The sequence below is a fragment of the Solenopsis invicta genome, chromosome 2 (assembly GCF_016802725.1).
Source record: "Solenopsis invicta isolate M01_SB chromosome 2, UNIL_Sinv_3.0, whole genome shotgun sequence".
NCBI classification, from domain to species: domain Eukaryota; kingdom Metazoa; phylum Arthropoda; class Insecta; order Hymenoptera; family Formicidae; genus Solenopsis; species Solenopsis invicta.
The window spans coordinates 17,032,418-17,051,146 of NC_052665.1; the positions used below are offsets into that span (position 1 = coordinate 17,032,418).

Genomic DNA, 18,729 nt, shown 5'->3' on the forward strand with positions numbered 1-18,729 from the left:
ACAGCTTCGTATTATTTACTCTCTAAATTTCTTGTAACATAATTCCATTCAAAAAACGAAGTAATTACCGAATCACTCAAATTAGAGTAAAATTTTGTTCACATGAAATTAATTCTTTCACTTTATGTCGTAGAGTATTTGCACTGGTAATTAAAAAGTGAATCTGATATGTTCTACGTCATATCAAATAACGCACGTATCCAGAAAGAAGACCACTCGAAGCAAATTGCACTGATCTCATCATCGTCGATGTTATGTCTATATAGAAAAATATTATTTCTTTCAGAGGTAAATGCTAACAAAAGTCTACGTATACTAAATTATTACTTACCAGGATTGGTAAGTTGATATATTTTTTGAACAAAATTAAGTTGAAGTTAATGGCTTATCAAATTAATTTAGTTATTTTATTAGTTTGATTTAAGTAGAAAGTTAATGTAAAAAGTATTATTCATATTAAATTAGAAATTCGAAAAAGTTTTTAAAATTAGATTACTCAAAACAATTATAGTATAGATCATCAAACAAACTTAATATTTTATTAGTAAATTAAGTTAATATAAAATAACAAAAATATTCTTTTTATGTGAGAATATATTTTTTATTTTATAATTTTTTGTTTAACATAAATAAATTTTTAAATTAGAAAAAAGTTAATAAATGAAAGTTTACATGTTTCAAAAATAACTAATTAAAGTTCAAATTTAACTAACGATAAGTCAAGTTAAAAGTTACTAATTTTTTAACTTTATTATTTAACTTTTAACTTTTTGAAATTAAAAGTTACCCAATCCTGCATATTACTGAGTTTATAAATTTATAATGGTTTGCTGTGAACCGAGCAGTCACTATAAAATTGTACTGTAAAATGTGAATTTACTCTAATAAGGTTTATTCTAATGAAGTTAAATATTCACACCCTTATGAAAAGTGAAATGTGACTGAATGTGACTTGATTCCGAATGACAGTATTTTCATTATTGTTTGGATTAAATTTTTAATTGGTTTAGCTTTCACTCCAAAAAAATTTTGAGAGTACATAATTTAGAGAGTACATAACAGTTTAACTTTATGGACTAATGGGTATTTTTTTATATGATAGAATGAAATGTGTGCTTCTTTAAATTATCATATAATACAGTTCTTGACAAGTTATAAAATGGCTCTTTACTATCATTATTTATTAACTTACAATTATTTGTAATTTTTGCTTGTCGTCAATAGGAAGTTAATTCGTTTAAACTGATTGGATAATCGCGAGAGATACGTAGGTGCCTAATGTATGCTTAATGTGCTGCGACTACGGCCCGTAGATATGTCAGCGTTAGCGTCCAATCTTTGAGTTAGTTTCATGAGAATTCTTGTCTTCGGCTGCTGATGAGAAAGCCAGACACCTACACTCACGGATTTATACTCGAACTGAAGATTCAAGCCTGCAACAAGTGTTCATTGTGGGATTTTACTTTTTTCATGTTACATCCCACGAAACTTAGAACTTGGTTTCACGAAAAAAGACTTTAGTTTATGAGTTATTGTCTACTCCAAGCCTGTTCCTTGAAAAATAATACTCGTGGGAAAATGCTTCTATCTTTTACTTTAGCTTCTATCTTCAGACATTAACAATGAAGTTGATCATTCATTTAAAAAAATAGCATCAATCTGAACAATATTGGTTTCATTGTTACGTTAGTTTTGCGAATGAGATTGAACGTGTCCCAATTTTTATTTGATACGAAAGATATTGGTTGCCACGCGTGAAATCCAGGAAATGCGTTTCCGAGCGGGTGTTCTCGTCCTCGCAGACCGCTCGGCACCGTTTCACGGTTAAGAGTGTGTCTCGTGTTTCAAGGAATCTCGCTTCCTGTGCCGAGAGCCGAGAGCTTCGACGAGGTGGTGGGCCTCTCGTCGCGTCTCTTTCGGCATCGAGCGCGTATGAGCAGCATTTTCAGAGGGGTTGTAAGCGTCCGAGAAAGGAAGCCAAACAATGCCGATGACTAATGGAGACGCGTGACCCTCGAGAAGGAGCCCCTCGAAACGCCCGCGTCGCGTTGGTGCCCGGCCGGTGCTCCATTCACCTATTCTCTCACTCTCGCGCGGCCGTCATTTTTCGCTCTTTCCCTCTCTCCTCTCTCCACCCCCGTGTTTTCTTAGGTGGGCCCCTACCAAGGTTGACTTACGCTCTTCGTTGATGGAGTAATGGGCCATCCTCAATGAAACACCGACGACGAATTCGTGAATGAATCGGCTTGACAAAGAAAATAGTTTTATTTCTTTCTTTGCATCTTTTCCACCTTTTGTTGATTTCTATTTATAGGAAAGTTATATTTAAATACTCAGATCCGTGTTCTCAATATTAATATAATTACAACACAATAAGTTATATAAAGTCTATTTGGCATACAATAAAAATAGAATGCACGAGAGAGAGAGAGAGAGAGAGAGAGAGAGAGAGAGAGAGAGAGAAAGAGAGAGAGAGTTGCTGAATGCGTATACTTATAATAGATATTCCATAATTAAAGCGTTTTAATTATTTTTATATTTGAAAGTATTTAAAAAAATCTCCAAATAGCTAAATAAAGAAATATTGTATCACATTTAAAATTAGACTTGTCGGTACGTGAAGCTAAAGATGTTTGAAGTAAAATACTTGGATCTTATTACGGATATTGATTTTTGTTTTCTTCGTTAATTTTAGTCCCTATATAATGCATAATATTTTTCAAAATTGAATATGTAATATTCCACAATATTAATACAATATTAACCAAATGTTAGACTTCTAATAGATAAGATAAGGAATTTTAATATTTTAATTGATTTCGTTTCAATTAATCTTAATAATTTCTTATTTAGTTTATGTTAAAATTCAATGAATAGTTTTCTACGTTTTATTTACTGTTCAACAAATTTAGCAGTGTAAACGGAATAAATTAAATATTAGTGTAACAACATGACGTTTATTATGCAAAATGGATACCGGTTTAATGCAGTTAGACATCTATAATCCAATTATTATATAAATATTTTATAAATATTTATACATATAATTTTAATAAATAGATATTAATAAATATTTATAGATATTTATCATAAGCATTGTGTCCTATTTAAATAACATGAAGATATAATAATTTGTGATTAAATTGCTTCAGTATATGTATAATTATATTGATACCCTCTATTCTCTTTATTAAAGAGTTGTGAAAGATATTGACAAATTAATATTTGCAAAAATTATTTTTTATATTAAAAGCTCACAGTCAAACGTACGTAACAAAATATTGAAAAAATAAAAGAGATGTAATTTTATATATAATGAATGAGAATAACACAAATAAAATATTAATATAAATTACTTGAAAGATTTATATTTAATTTTAAAATATTAAAAACATTAAATTTGCAATTAAATTTTCTTTAAATTCCATGTAAATTACTCGATAAAAATGTCTACGTCGCAAAAATCAAATAATCTATTTTCTTTATTCCGTAATCATAAGCATATTTTACAGGACAAATTTCTTTTCTTTTACTAAATTCTAAAAAATTTTAACATTTGACAACCGAAACGAATGATTTCTTCCTTTCTAATATAGCATGACACACTTGTCTCGTAGTCGGAAGTTAGCATCGTATTTCGAAATGAGGGGAGAAATCTGGATCATGTTTAAACGATAATATGCTAAATAAGATATACAAAAATAATTACATTTATTATAATTAAAATTATATATTATATTTAATATAATTAAAATTATTTAAATAATAATTAAAATGTAACTAGTTCAGTTTTCTTCATTTTAAGTGAAAATTAATTTTATTTAAAGAAAATTTAATGGAAATTTTGAGACAAAAGCTACACTTTTAAAAACACCTAAAACGCGTTTTAATTTTACGAAGTAAATTTTTAAATAGGAATATATTCTTAATCGGTTATTACTTATGTCATTCAAAATTTGATATTCGTGAAAACAAATAATTGAAAATTTAGCGATATACAAATAAAACAATTCGCAAAAACAATGCTTCACACGCGTCGTATAAAATTCTTTTAATTCCCGGCAAATGTATTGGAGCAAAAAACTCCGTCGCTGTTTCGTGTGTCACCGTTTCGAATTCTTTCGCGAACGTCGACCAGCCACTTGGCTGCGAGAAACGATTCATGTTCAGGGATTGGCTAAAAAGCTGAGAGAAATGTAGAAGAAGATTCCGGAGCTTCCGTGGCCCTACTCCTACAACTCTCCTTCAACGTTCTCGATGTTCTCCATGACATTCTCGTTGCCCTATGACGGCGCCGTCACATGTGCTCGTTTGACATTTCCGAGTAGTCACTAACGCAATTCGCACCCATCCGCACGCGAAGTGATTCTACGGTTAATCTGTGCTCGCCTTTTAACGAAATATAGTGACAATTGATAGATACTACAATTTATCTATCGATAGTGATTTATTTAACCACCCAAAATAACATTTTTTTTAAATTTTACACAATCTGATAAAAAAAGTAAATACATACGAAACTCGTAGCGAAAAAATACGAGCAAAGAAATATAATTTCAACAATTATAATCGTATAATATTTAGTCCATCTCTTTTATAACGTCAGATAAAAAGATTTTCTTTTAAAACAGACATAAGTGTAATTGGAAACTTGTAAATTCTTCCACTGTCTTTTCTCGAGTCTTACAGACTTCTATGAAACGAATAAAGAGATGAAACAAATGTTAAATGAATAATCGTTGAAAAGAATTACTGCGCATGTATTGTTGATTGCTTCATCTTGCTAATCTTTTTTGTGTCAATCTTTTGCAAAGAGAATATAAAGAATTCGAAAATTGTCACGTCAAAATTATTAGAATCTTTATTCATTGATATGTCGTGGTCGAAAGACACGATTGCAAATAGTCATCGGATATCCGACGATTTCGAATTACCGCCGACACCGCCAACACCGTCACCTCTTCATATGGAAGGGCAAAACGTGAGATCAGCAACAGGTTGCGAGACACCGTGGTACCACAGGTGGTCATGGAACAACCCGAGCAATCCTTGCAGCGGATTCGACATGGCAATCGATGAAGCTCATTTAATCCCGCCGCCTTACATCATGAATTTCCTTCAAGGCACTGACAGCAATCAGAATTATCGCGGCTGCAGGTAAAACTCCCAAATGTATTAAAAAACTAATAAACATGTGGTATATAATTAATTTCTTCTGACATCAAATTTATTTACTTTGAGTGTTCTATTTAGTTGAAATAAAAACATATTGTTTTAATCAATTTTTTAACTTTTTATCATTTACATCGGATGAGCTGCAAATTTCTACAAAGACTTTGTATTCAATTTCTGGACGGTTCTTTTATTTCATTAAAAATATTAAATATTTACGTTATTTAAAAAAAATAATATAATTATATTAAAATATTTAAAACATAATAAAATACTAAGATAGTATATTAAATTTTTTAAACTCAATACCAAAATTATGACTTGGCATTGTAAAAGATAAAGCATATTTTAGTGGTACTTTGCAACAAAGTGTTAACTGAAATATTAATCTTTATAAAAATGTATTATATATTTTGTATTCTAAAAAATATCTATTTCAAAATGTTTCACTTCTATAAAAAAGAACGAATACTTATTACTTATCACTTCTAAAAATACGTCACATATATATATTTTTTAATAACTAGTTATTCTAAATAATTAACAAATGCTTTCTACATAATTTGTATTATAGTTTGTTACTTTTCCAAAACATATAAAGTATATAATTTATTATATATCATGAGATCAAACAATTATTACAATCTACACTTTATATAATAATGTAACTATAACATTTAATTTTTGCAAGATGGGAACAATATTCTCAGCATGATGTTGCAAATTGTCATCCGATAATCGAGCAATTAAAGGGAAAGGAGGATGATAGGTCTTTGAGCAAACCTGAAGATTTATTATATGAACATAATCAAGATCGGCGTGTGTCAACTACGACAAATACGGGGACGACACACTTGGAATTTCGCACTTGGGAGATGCCTCATTTGCAGAATATGGATCGCGAGAACGAGAGCAAGTATCAATCCTGGAATGATTCAAAACATAATGAGAATCATACGAATTCATTTTTTGGAGAAAACACACATTCGCACCAACGAGAACGAGGTAATAAATTGTTTTTTTATTAATAATCCCAAAAATTACCTATAATAAAATGAAATAAAATTATATTACAACTGTATTAGATTAAATCAAAATAAATTTATATTAGAGCTATATTAGATTGAAATTATATTATGTAAAAAAGCTATATTGTGCAAATAGAAATTGATTACACATAGAACACATTGGAGAATGTAAATTTTAATTGTACTCTAAGAATGAAGGCCTCTACACTGTTAAAAATACGTAGCAAAATTTAAAGTAATGTAATGGAAGCAAATTTCAAGCAGACACGTTAAAAACATTTAATGTTGTCTATATGCACTGAACTTCATTCATTTGTTAATTATAGATACATTAAATTTAATATATTTATGTAATTTAAAAATACATGACATTTTTAACAGTGTACAATTTCAGCTACAAATTATTAAAATTTAAAAACCGGAAGCTTCATAGATTTATTCTTTCGTAATCAACGGCAATAAATTTTGATCGCAAATACTCGAATTTTGACCCTGAAATCAGTTGCAAAGAAAAAACAACAAAACATCTGATTAAAATGATTTATACAGCGAAAATGACCCCATTTTGTTGCAATTTTAAGTAAATAACTTTCAAAGTAAGTGGATTTAAATAAATTTTTGCACGAATATTTATTAGAATTTTATTAGTATACGTAAAAAATTTAATTGGTAATTCTTTATCAAATTTGCAAATAAGTACTATAAAACGCTATTTTAATTAAAAATCCAAAACAAACACAAAATTAAATAATTTTAAAATTAATAAGAGAATTATATACTCAAATTTTACAGAGATACTCAAATATAATAACAGAATAAAAATTGTAAAAAATTTTGGTAACACTTTGGGTTATGGCACACGCATCCTTAATTATTTTGAAGCAATTTGATCAAATTAATGTTTCAAATTCTAATTGTGCACAGCTGCGCGTAATAAATTAGCTTAATGCATCATTTCGAATCATAGCTTCGACAGATTTCCGACGTAAATCATTGACAATACAGTTTGGAGTTTTATGTCTTTAGTGTCGCCAATGCGGCCATAACAGGCCCAGTACAATCTAAATGTTTATCGTCATGTCTAACTGCATCGAGCTGGTATACATCTTGCATAATAAACGTCATCTTGTTATACTGATATCATGTATTTCGTCTACACTACTAAATTCGTCGAACAGCAAATAAAACGTAGAACTGTTCATCGAATTCTAACACGAACTAAATAGAAAAAATAAGAAATCATTAATGAAACCAAAATCAAAATATTAAAATCTTTTATCTTATTAGAAATTTAACATCTTGGTTAACATTAATATTGTTGAATATTAAATATTCAATTTACAGAAATTATGATGCATAAGATAGGGAACAAAGTTGGCACTAAAATTAATATTCTGTGACAAGATCCACGTTTTTTACTTTAAACATCTTTACCTCATGTATCGGCAGGTCTAATTAGAAACGTGATACAATATTTTTTTATTTATTAATTTGGAGATTTTTAAATACTTACAAATATGATAAAATAAAATGATTTAACTTGAATATCTATTGGAATATTTATTATAAATATATGCATTCAGTAATTCACTCACTCACGCACACACACTCTCTCTCTCTCTCCCTCCCTCCCTCTCTCTCTCTCTCTCTCGTACATCATTGTTTTATTATATAAACTTTTGATCAGTATGTATTAAATTATGTATTAAATTATCCTGAATTTATAAATTACAGTAAATTAATAACAGTATTAAAATGTGGTATTTTACATTTGATATTATCCTCATATTACTCTCGATAGTGGCCATCGATGCAGGCTGTGGACTACGAGAGATATCGCGATTGACGTCAGCTGGCAATTAGAGCCAAGATAGCGGCACGGAAGCAAAGTTAAGGGCCTCGAGAAAGCGAGAGAGATAGAGAGAGAGAAAAAGAAACTCTCGTTCTCTCAGCGGCCACGTGTCGCACGGTAGAAACCGCGCTTCCAGCAAAAGCGGGTTTCGCAAGCGGCAAGCAAGCGCATCGGTGCAACGCACGCACTGACGAATCATTACGCGCGGCTATTTTCATCTGAGGCCGGCGACAAAAAGTCACCGACAAGCCGCGAAATCTTGCCGCGGAAAGCCACGCGGCAAGAAGATTGAACCGGATGATGAACGTGTTATGTCACCATCCGGGATGAAACTGGATCATTCTCTTAGTGCGAACGGAAGGGGTGGGAGAAAAGGCTTTCGCATCTTAAGCGATACTATCTAAAGAGGGTGTTCTCTGGAGCAAACATAAATCTGTTTTTTTCTAATTGCACACTTTATTATAATTTTTATATACTAAAGATCAAACGATTATATCGATGATTTAAAAAGAATCATAAAGGAATTTAATATATTAAGGATCACTATAAATTCTGTTATTATCATCATTCTGAGTAACATTTACGTTTATTAAATTTATGTCTAAAACTCAAAAATATCTATTTATATAAACTAGAGATAGGTGAATCAGAGTTTTTTTTTTGACGTTGAATCGAATCGTTGAAACGTAACTTTTAATTAATAATATAATAATTATTAGGTTAAATATTATATATAAAATATATATATATATATAATAAAAAATTTCTATAAGAAAAATAATATTATAATATAGTCAGTTTAAATATAATTTTCAAATAATTCATATTTAAATCATAGAAATTCAAAACCGAATCAAATAATTCACACATCTCTAATATACACTACTGTATAGATGTTTAAACATTGATTAAATACAGTCGAATCTCGATGAAAGAGTTAAAATCTTCAAATTATAGAGGTTTTGATTTATCGAAGTTTTCGAGTAAAAAAGGATTAACTATAAAAATTCGATTTATGGTAGCTTTGTACAAGAGTTAATAATTTTCCGATTATGATTGTTTTTAAAGGAAAGAAATTTAATTTTTGACAGTAAATTATTTAATGTGTATAATATACATATGTATATAATACACAACGTATATAATAAATGTAATCATAAAACAAATACCATTACTCATGATTATTTAAAAAATCTGTAATTTTACTCTGTGTTAATACATTATTAATTAATGACATTTTCAATATTTAATAATATCAAAGCAGAGAATGCTTTGATATTATTAAATATTGTCCTCAATATTATTACATCTTTCTATAAAACTTCGTAAAACGTTTACTCATTCCACATAACGTAAACGCGAGAGATAACAATTAAAGACGCGGAAATGGAAATTATGCTTTTGCAGCTGCGACAAGTGTCGTCTTATGTATTTCAGCAACGTTATGACACATAGTTACTACTTTAAGTTATAGAGGTAACGACAAATTTTGATTTATAGAGGTAAATTTCGACTTGTAGAGCCAGAAGTCTAGCTACTTTAAATTCGAGTTACAAAAGTAAAATAATACTTCTAAATATTTGACAAATAATTTAAGGTAGGTTTTATTTCGACTTATAGAAATTTTCCACAGCAGAGCGGAAGGGAATAAACAAAATTTTTGTTTTACAAAAGTTTTCGAGTTATCAAGATTTAACTGTATTCAAATCTTTGTACACAAAAAAAATAAGAATATAAAAGTTCAAGAAATGTAACTAATAAGTAGCTAACTAAAATTTTGTTGCATTACTATAAGTAATTCATTTGTTTTGATGATTGCAGAAACAACGAAGAAGACGAGCGATAAGCCACGAAAGGAAAGAACCGCGTTTACAAAGCAACAGGTCCGACACCTTGAATGCGAATTCGCTCATAGCAATTACTTGACACGTTTGCGTCGCTACGAAATTGCTGTAGCATTGGATTTGACAGAACGCCAGGTAGATTATATAAATAATTAAATATAAGATTTTTATATACTTTTATCACTAAACTTGTTTTTTTTTATAGGTGAAAGTGTGGTTTCAAAATAGACGTATGAAGTGGAAGCGAACAAAAGGCAGCACGACGAATGTACAGGAAGCGACTACTGTATCGTGACACATATTTCTTGACGCGTTAATCAGTATATTTAGATTTAATTGTACATAATAATTTATATAGCTGCGAATCATTGGCGGAAACTTAGAAATGTTATTACAATAATGTTACAGATATTGTAGAGATTGTATCATGTAAATCTCTATTGTTTATTTAATACAAATCAATTATAAAATATTTTAGAATACAATACCTAAGTTATAGCTTTAAATGTTTTCGGTACATCAACTGGTTGAAATTTCATACTAATTCCCTTGGCTTGTAGCTTTCTTTCTAATCTAGAAAGTTGATTGAGCGATGTTTTAACAAATTTCTCATAATCTTCATCACTTTGAGTATTGTTTATACTTTGTGTTGTCTCTGTTCTGTTTTTGAGTTTAGGATAATTATTTTCTGACCAATTTTTGCCTGCAAAAAATCCAACGTGCTGCTTCTCAGGTGGAATGTACGTAGCTGAAAACATTCATAAATAATGGGAACCAATCAATTAGCAATACTAATGTAATTGTAAATAAAGCAGTACCTTTTAATAATCGACCACACATGAGATAATTGTTCATAGTATTGGCTGCGATTTTAGCAACCTCTGAATGAAGGAATTCAACGTAACCATAGCCACAACTTTTGCCAGTCTGAAAATGTAAGTTTTTTTAAAGCTTGTTATATAAAATGCAGTGATAAAATAGTTTATAATATTTAATTACCATACACATACTTTTTTAGACCTTGCTACTCGTACTCGTGTTACATGTCCAAACTGTTTGAAATAGTCTTCCATTTGTTCCTCATAAAATCCATGAGGTATGTGACCTATGTAGACTATTCCTCTATCTTTCAGTTTCCGTCCCTTAAATTGCTTAGATTTTGCTAAATTTGTCTTTGATTTTTCTAAAATTGCTTCCTTTTTCATCTTGGCTGCTTTAGCTTCTGCTTTCTTTTTCTACAAAAACATTCAATTCCTGAATATAATATTTATTAAATATTTATTCAAATGATTGAAATTCATGTTAAGAATTTTATTAAAACAACTGTACCAATTTGTAAAATGGCAGCAATCATTATAAAATAATTATTAATCAATAAATTAAATAATAATTGCATAATAGCAATAACAACGGAGTAATGGAAATTCGCAATCACAAATATATAATAAAATATTTCAGAAAAATACGAAATAACACAAAAATAAATTAGAAACGATGGATACGTTTTCTATTATAGGTTATGTCTATACCTCGAAGACTTGCTTGACATTTTTCACAGTTTTCTCGAGACTGACGCCCGCTTTTGGTTTTATCATCTTTTGTTTGCTCTTGGTAACTTTTCTCAAAATCGACTCTTTCGTCGTGTCTTCTTTCTTCTTCACTGTCTTCATCTTTCTTTGAACATCAAAATAACACGATACACCTTCACCACAGTATATACTGTGCCTTGCTGTGCCTTCACAGACTCTACGCTCCACCCACGTGCAATTATAGGTTATAAAATAAAGAGACAGCGCAGGTTCAACTGCGTTCAGAAAACAATAAAATTTAGACTTCTTGGATATGTATATATTCCGGAAAACTATCTCCGATTGGTAAATATATATTTCATGACTTATAATAGGCCAATCACAGGCAATTGTTATCCGATTGTTATATTTTCTGAACGCAACTTTCGAGAAGTTCGCGTCCTCGCGAATATGTATTGATATGTATGTCATGTTATAAAAGAAAACATAATATTTCGGAATAAAAATTGTACTGTTAACGCAATTGGCTATTCTTGGAAGTCAAATACATTCAACTACTTGAAAATTAAGGTAATTAACATTGATTTAAGTTATTTCTACTAATTGCTTAAAAATCTGGTAATACTGAACAAGACGGTTCTTCTCATCGATTTAGCTCAAATTTTATAATTTTGTTTAATTTTGATACATACAATAAGAATATGAAAGAAAAAATCGTCGCTCTCAAACAGATAAAAAGTTGTAAAGTGTAAAAGAACAATATCTGTGAGGTTAGGATAAGGTATATAGTCAAAGACAGCGTAGAGGAATATAGATGTTCGCTTTACAACAAAATTAAATTTTACTTTAATTTTTATGATACAGGGAACTTTTCACGCGAGAGAGAGAAAAATATATATTTCTTGTAGTTTTTGAAATGTGCAATCCGATGGTGCTAAAATTAAAATTATGTCACATGATAGAAACATAAAACATTGAATTTAAATCGGAGAAACGTATAGCATCGCAGTTATTCACAAAACAGATTACTATAATTATTAAACCTAATTAATGACATGGTGATGTGTAAACATAGTAATTTACATTTATATGGTGCTTTAAATTTTCACCAGGGTTAACAGTTTTTTAAATATAAAATGTTTATTTTTATATTAATTAGATAATTTTTATTGTTATATTATTTTCAATACTAAAATAATTGACAAAAAAGTTATATTACTCATTTTTTTTTAGTACTTATTCTTTTTTAGCTGATCACATACATCAAATACATTTTTCACAAGAAGACCGGTTCCAAATATACCAAGCCCGACACCAAGTATCAAAGCAGCCCTGTCTGTCATATTAGCTAAAAAAAAGATATATCAATTACAATTTTGATAAATATAAACTTGTAAAATATCTTCATGACACACATCTCTCAACACTCTCTTACCTTCGAATTTACAATTAGTAAAATTTTCATAATATTCATGACTACTTGTTTTCTGCCATCTTTCTTTTTTGGACCAATGGAAATTAAAGTCTGAGTTTCTTTCTTGTCTAAGATTTAGAAAAATATGGTAAGTTAAATTAAGAAAGAAAAAGAGAGAAATTAAAGTTAATTTATATTGGTGTAAATGAGTTTCAAGTTAAAATAGTTTAGTGATAAGTAAAAAATATAAATTAAACTTGATAAAATATGAAAAATATGTATTCCACGAATATTATAATTGTGTTGTGCTCGATTAAAATAATTTTAAAATATCTGTACCTCTGCTCTTGGTCAGCTAACTCTGGTTGCTTTTTCTCCGAGAGTACTTCTGCCAGTAATTCTATAATTATTCAATTCTAATTATCATTAATCTGACAAAAACAAGAAAAGTGTACATTTTCATAAAAGTAAAGTTTTAGAAGCTATGTACAGTAAAATAGAGAACAGAGGACACAGAATGAGGAACAATTTAATATTAATGTAATTATATAAAATATAAAATGCAATTCATTAATATAGAATAGAAAAGCAAAGGAATAGTGTGATGAAATTTTATTCTCTACAATCTATGTCATGTGCATTATGATACTATACATAAATTTGTTCCTTTTAGCTGAACTGGCCTGATGGTAGATCTTTTTTTCCTTTTCTTTTCTTACTATGAAAAAAAGAGAGTTCAGTTAAAAAAAGGCTCTACTAAGACTACGTTCCAAAATGTATTGCTAATATGAAAAATCTATAGTTCACATTACATTTACTATAAATTTTCAATATTCTAAGTGAATAATGGAACGCATCTTGTATTATTCTTTTGCTGATCGTTCTGCTCTCTGATCTCTGTTAATACTTCCTTTTATTGTGTACAGCACCTCTGAATATACGTGATTGATAAAAAGTTAATTTGTCGAGTGCAAGGTCCGTGGATTGGCGTTGGAGGGGAAGGAAGGTCGTTGCATAGCCGCCATTTTCGAGACAGCGAGTCAGTGTTAGTGTATGTACGTAGATAGTAAGGTACTACAGCTATTAGTTGTGTGAGTGAGCGAGTGTGCAGTAAAAGTATGGCCGCCGCCATTTTCGTTCCACATCGTTGAAGTGGATGCAACGACCTTCCTTCCCCTCCAACGCCAATCCACGGACCTTGGTCGAATGGCACGGCGTGACAAATGCGAGGATTTTCACGACGACACTGCGCTCAATATGGAAAATCGCGGGACCAACATACCCTTTGCCTCCTTCCTCGGATAAAGCTTGAGGACATTGTTGATAAATTGCAACTCCAGCTCATAATAATCCATCATTGATTGTTCTGCTTTTTCTTTTCTGTTAATTCCATTTATTGCGCACAGCATCTCTGAATATACGTGACTGATGAAAAATCAATTTATTAAGTGGCGCGGTGTGACAAATGTGAGGATTCTCACGACGACACCGCGCTCAACATAGAAAATTGCGGGATCAACATACCCTCGGCCTCCTCCGTTGGATAAAGCTTTTGGGCGTGGTGGATAAATTCCTTGGCCTTCTCATAGTTTTCAATCCGCATGCAATACTTCGCGCAGTCGAGAAAGAGCTTTGTCTTTTCCTTGTTATCCATCGCGTTCGTCATTATTCACTGCAGAGGTGCTCGCAAACTTTCCAGATCCAGACTCGAACTGCTGCCTTACAGAAAAAAAGGTGATAAGGAAATATCACATAGAATTTTAAAGATAAAGCATGCGCGGTCTCTCCCACCACCCGTCTCCCATCACTCGGCGAGACAGTGGTGGGAGACGGGACAGTTACGTTCTGCAGAAAAAGCAGCTTAGTAACACGGAAGTGCAGGCAGTATCAGGCAGTATCTAAAAGCAGGAAACAACCGGCCAGGCAGGATCGGGGCAGTGTTGTTAGACGGGCCCGGTTTTTTGCGCATGCGTGGCTACAATTAGCGCTGTAACTGGTGTACCGAGAAAGGGGCGCGTTGCGGGCTCGTCATATGATTAGGATAGGGTAAGGTAAATATACATCGGTTTGTTCACGTTGCTTTCACTCAATATTTTTTTTCGCATTGAATATCTTTGTTGTCTCCCTCTTCTATATATCTCTCCTATATATTTTTTTTATTTGCTTAAATGTATATTCATTTTATTTTAAGTACAAGAATTTTTAAAGATTTCAAGCAACGCGAACTAATCTATTTATTTTAATATAGATTTATAAAATTCAGAGACAAAAGAAGCAATCAAAAAACGTCAGTTTGCAGAATTCCAAAATTGGTATGGGTTACCAAAGATCTCCTTTCTGTCACTAAGATCTACTTTACTGAAGCCTCATTTGACGCGCATGCGTGAAAAACCGGGCCCGTCTAACAACACTGGATCGGGGATGAATGTATGCGCGCGCATGTATAGCGAGTGGGACGTGATCACGTGATTAACCTAAGAAGAAGAGAACCAAGAGAACGACTGTGACTATGTGGCAACGGTAAAAAGGGTCAGAATGGCAAGTTGCAACTATTGAAAGTTGGAAAGTGATTAAAGTGATCAGGCACAAATTCTGTTTTGACATACGCTACATAATTGGTTTATGTTCTTGCCTATTATGTTAAGTGAGAATTTATTAAAACGTTTGGAAGATCTTATAATTGTAAGTTTAGTTATAAATAAAAATTAAGTAATGTATATTTGTCATTATTTTGTGAAATAAAAATAAATTTCTATGTAACATTAATTAATTTACTCTTTTTTTGTACCTCTTATTTAATTGCACCTAATGTCTGTTATATATCTTATATGTTTAAAAACATTTATCAATAAAAATTCTAAGTGTGGGCCGAAGACTTTAAAATTAATGTAGAGTAGCCATATATATATATATATATATACAGGGTGATTCAGAACGACCCATGTGTCCCTGTAAAGACGTGTTCTTGAATAAATTCTGAGACGATTTTTCCTGTACGAAAAATTTGTCCGACACTTACTTTTTGAATAATAAGAGGATAAAGTTAGCGAATCACGGGCCGTGTACACATGGTAGACAAAGGCGGCGCAACTCACCGTCCGACGCGGGCGCTTATCTGTGTCGGACTGTGAGTTGCGCCGCCTTTGTCTACCATGTGTACACGGCCCGTGATTCGCTAACTTTATCCTCTTATTATTCAAAAAGTAAGTGTCGGACAAATTTTTCGTACAGTAAAAATCGTCTCAGAATTTATTCAAGAACACGTCTTTACAGGGACACATGGGTCGTTCTGAATCACCCTGTATATATATATATATATATATATATATATATATATATATATATAGAATCATGTAGTATCAAGGCCAGGCCGCTTGGATCGCGTCGATCGCTTGTGTTCCCACCGTTTCCATCGTTTAACATGAAGTTGCAGTCCCATGCTTAGTAAGCACTATATCACGCTACCTATATCATAGTATGATTAATGCTAACTGATCAGTAACTGATGATATTTTATCATTTAACTGACGAAATATAATTAGTTACTGATCAGTAATCAGTTTATTGAAACAAGTTTATTAATTTTTTTTCAAGGGGACAATCGAAACTTAGTATTATAGGCTGCGTTCCGAAATTCACTGCCAGTACTGAAAATCTATAGTATACGTAACGTGAACTATAGATTTTCAGTACTTGCAGTGTATATCGGAACGCAGCCATAGTTAGATTACAACCAAGGTCCGTGGATTGGCGTTGGAGGGGAAGGAAGGTCGTTGCATCCACTTCAACGATGCAGAACGAAAATGGCGGCGGCCATACTTTTACTGCACACTTGCTCACTCATACAACTAATAGCTGTAGTACCTATGTACACTAACATTGACTCGCTGTCTCGAAAATGGTGGCTATGCAACGACCTTTCTTCCTCTCCAACGCCAATCCACGGACCTTGATTACAACATGTTGCGCTTAATCAGCATACTTTTATTATAATGGAAAAAATGGCGACCGCTGACTAAACATGTTGGAAAGCGCAAAGCGATTATGGCGTTTAATTGAAAATATTGCAACAATTGGAAAGCTGCTTTTTCTGTTGAATGCAGCCAGTGGCTCGGATCTAGAAAGACTGCGATCTTTCAAATATTCTAGAACGAGCTCAAAAGCTTCAGCAGTATTATCAGGTTGACCGGGTTGACCCTCCAAGGCGATATTTATTATCGGTGTCGAGCTTGTCGGTGTCGAGCTTGGAATGTTTGCAAATAAACTTCTTGCAAAAAGTATATTTGATTGTATGCACCATCAAAAAAAAAAAAGAAAAAATATGTACTAGAAAAATGAATAATATTTGTAACTTTTTTGTCAATTATTTTAGTATTGAAAATAATATAAAAATAAAATTACATATAATATAAAAATAAAAAAAAAAAAAATTTATGTAAAAAAATGTTCGCTCTGGCGAAAATAGAAAACTTCTTAAAACGTCATATAAGCATAAATTACTATGCTTACACGTTACCACGCTATTAATACCGGGTTTAGTAATTTATAGTAATCTGTCTTGCGAATAACTGCGATGCTATGCATTTCTCTGATTTTTCTTTTTTTTTATGTTTCTGTCATGTGATATAATTTTAATGCTTGAGAACGACGAATTTTTTTTTCTTTCATATTTTTATTGTATGTATCAAAATAAACAATTAAAAAATTTGAGCTAAATTGATGAGAAAGACTCCGTCTCTTTCAATATTACATTTAAGTCTTACTTCTCTCAAAAGAAAATATACTTTGTTTCTTAAGATAACTGATTACTAAAAAAAGAAATTTAATCATAAAATTAAACTTGACTAAAAGAATGTGTGTCAAAATATCTATAAAATTTTAATATATTAATGTATCAATATGTAGCGTTATTGTAATCTTATTTATTTATTTTCGCTTTTTTTATCTTGTCATTTTCAATAACCTGGCTTTAAAATTTTGATTTATAGGTGAAAAAACCAAAATAAAGGATGACGAGTGCAACAGAGGAAAAAGCTGAAATGGAATTATTACCATGCAGCTTTAAATTTCACGATTTTGTCGCCAAAGTCAGCGACATTAGTATTAGTTGTCAAATAATAAAAATGGAAGATTGTTTGTATCTGTGGATTGGAGATTCTACTAATTGCAGCATGGAAGACCTATCCTTCGCTCTTACTTCAAACTTTGAGAGACAACCTATTGCGACCAAGGTCATGGGTTCTGTAGCAGATGCCACATCTACAAACATGGCTAAGAGATTAAGCATGAAACTTGGCAAACCAGTATATGTTAGTTTTAATATAACTGCAGACAATATAATATTGCCAGGAATTGAGAGGAGAATACAAGAAGAGTTCAAAACACATGTAGATTTATTAGGTTTTTGATTATGCACGTATCTTTCATGTATTGTGTAATATTTCTTTTTATTAATAAATTTATAACATTTTAAATTATTTGATGCTGTTAATGTAGAAACTTTAGATACGAAGGCTAATATGTTAACAATTTGTTAAAATATTTATTATTTCTGTATATATGAAAATAAATTAATGAAATAGTAATTTAATAATGGAAAGAAAACAAATAAAAAATTTTTTTATATTTATAGTTTTCTGAACGAGAAATGAAAGATATATGAAAATACATTTCTATAATATTTTCATTTTTTTTATATTTATAACTGAATAAATCTTATCTACAGTGTGTAATTTATTTTAATTTATATTTGCGGTTGATGAAGTACAAGTTCAAGATATAAATTATTTCATCTTTATATTTAATTTAAATCTAAATAAACAGTACTATCTTTGTCAATTTTCTCATTTGTTCGAAAGTTGTTAATAAAGTTGCCTTTTTTTATTAAGAA

General features: G+C 30.9%; 4 protein-coding genes across 5 annotated transcripts; 2 read left to right on the forward strand and 2 right to left on the reverse strand.

The window, feature by feature from the left end:
* The first annotated feature begins 3,939 nt into the window (after positions 1-3,939).
* On the forward strand, positions 3,940-10,240 carry LOC105198177 (homeobox protein Hox-D8). The gene is made up of 4 exons (XM_026131206.2): positions 3,940-5,157; positions 5,864-6,177; positions 9,874-10,031; positions 10,102-10,240. Exons 1-4 carry the CDS (start codon positions 4,874-4,876, stop codon positions 10,189-10,191), a joined length of 846 nt encoding a protein of 281 aa, XP_025986991.2. The 5' UTR covers positions 3,940-4,873; the 3' UTR covers positions 10,192-10,240.
* Positions 10,241-10,261: 21 nt separating this feature from the next.
* On the reverse strand, positions 10,262-11,703 carry LOC105198176 (MKI67 FHA domain-interacting nucleolar phosphoprotein). The gene is made up of 4 exons (XM_011164829.3): positions 11,426-11,703; positions 10,907-11,131; positions 10,715-10,823; positions 10,262-10,644 (listed from the first exon to the last, which is right to left on the reverse strand). Exons 1-4 carry the CDS (start codon positions 11,564-11,566, stop codon positions 10,385-10,387), a joined length of 735 nt encoding a protein of 244 aa, XP_011163131.2. The 5' UTR covers positions 11,567-11,703; the 3' UTR covers positions 10,262-10,384.
* A 123-nt stretch (positions 11,704-11,826) lies between these two features.
* LOC105197526 (proteasome assembly chaperone 4) lies at positions 11,827-18,316 on the forward strand. The gene is made up of 2 exons (XM_011163947.3): positions 11,827-11,995; positions 17,828-18,316. Exon 2 carries the CDS (start codon positions 17,849-17,851, stop codon positions 18,245-18,247), a length of 399 nt encoding a protein of 132 aa, XP_011162249.1. The 5' UTR covers positions 11,827-11,995; positions 17,828-17,848; the 3' UTR covers positions 18,248-18,316.
* On the reverse strand, positions 12,565-14,864 carry LOC105197525. 2 transcript variants are annotated; one of them, XM_039459720.1, is made up of 5 exons: positions 14,364-14,864; positions 14,122-14,250; positions 13,179-13,239; positions 12,861-12,967; positions 12,565-12,773 (listed from the first exon to the last, which is right to left on the reverse strand). In XM_039459720.1, exons 1-5 carry the CDS (start codon positions 14,503-14,505, stop codon positions 12,655-12,657), a joined length of 558 nt encoding a protein of 185 aa, XP_039315654.1. In that variant the 5' UTR covers positions 14,506-14,864; the 3' UTR covers positions 12,565-12,654. The 2 variants fall into 2 exon arrangements, with proteins under 2 accessions (XP_039315654.1, XP_039315655.1); XM_039459721.1 differs by lacking the exon at positions 12,861-12,967 and having other exon boundaries at positions 12,658-12,773; positions 14,364-14,663.
* Positions 18,317-18,729: the final 413 nt, after the last annotated feature.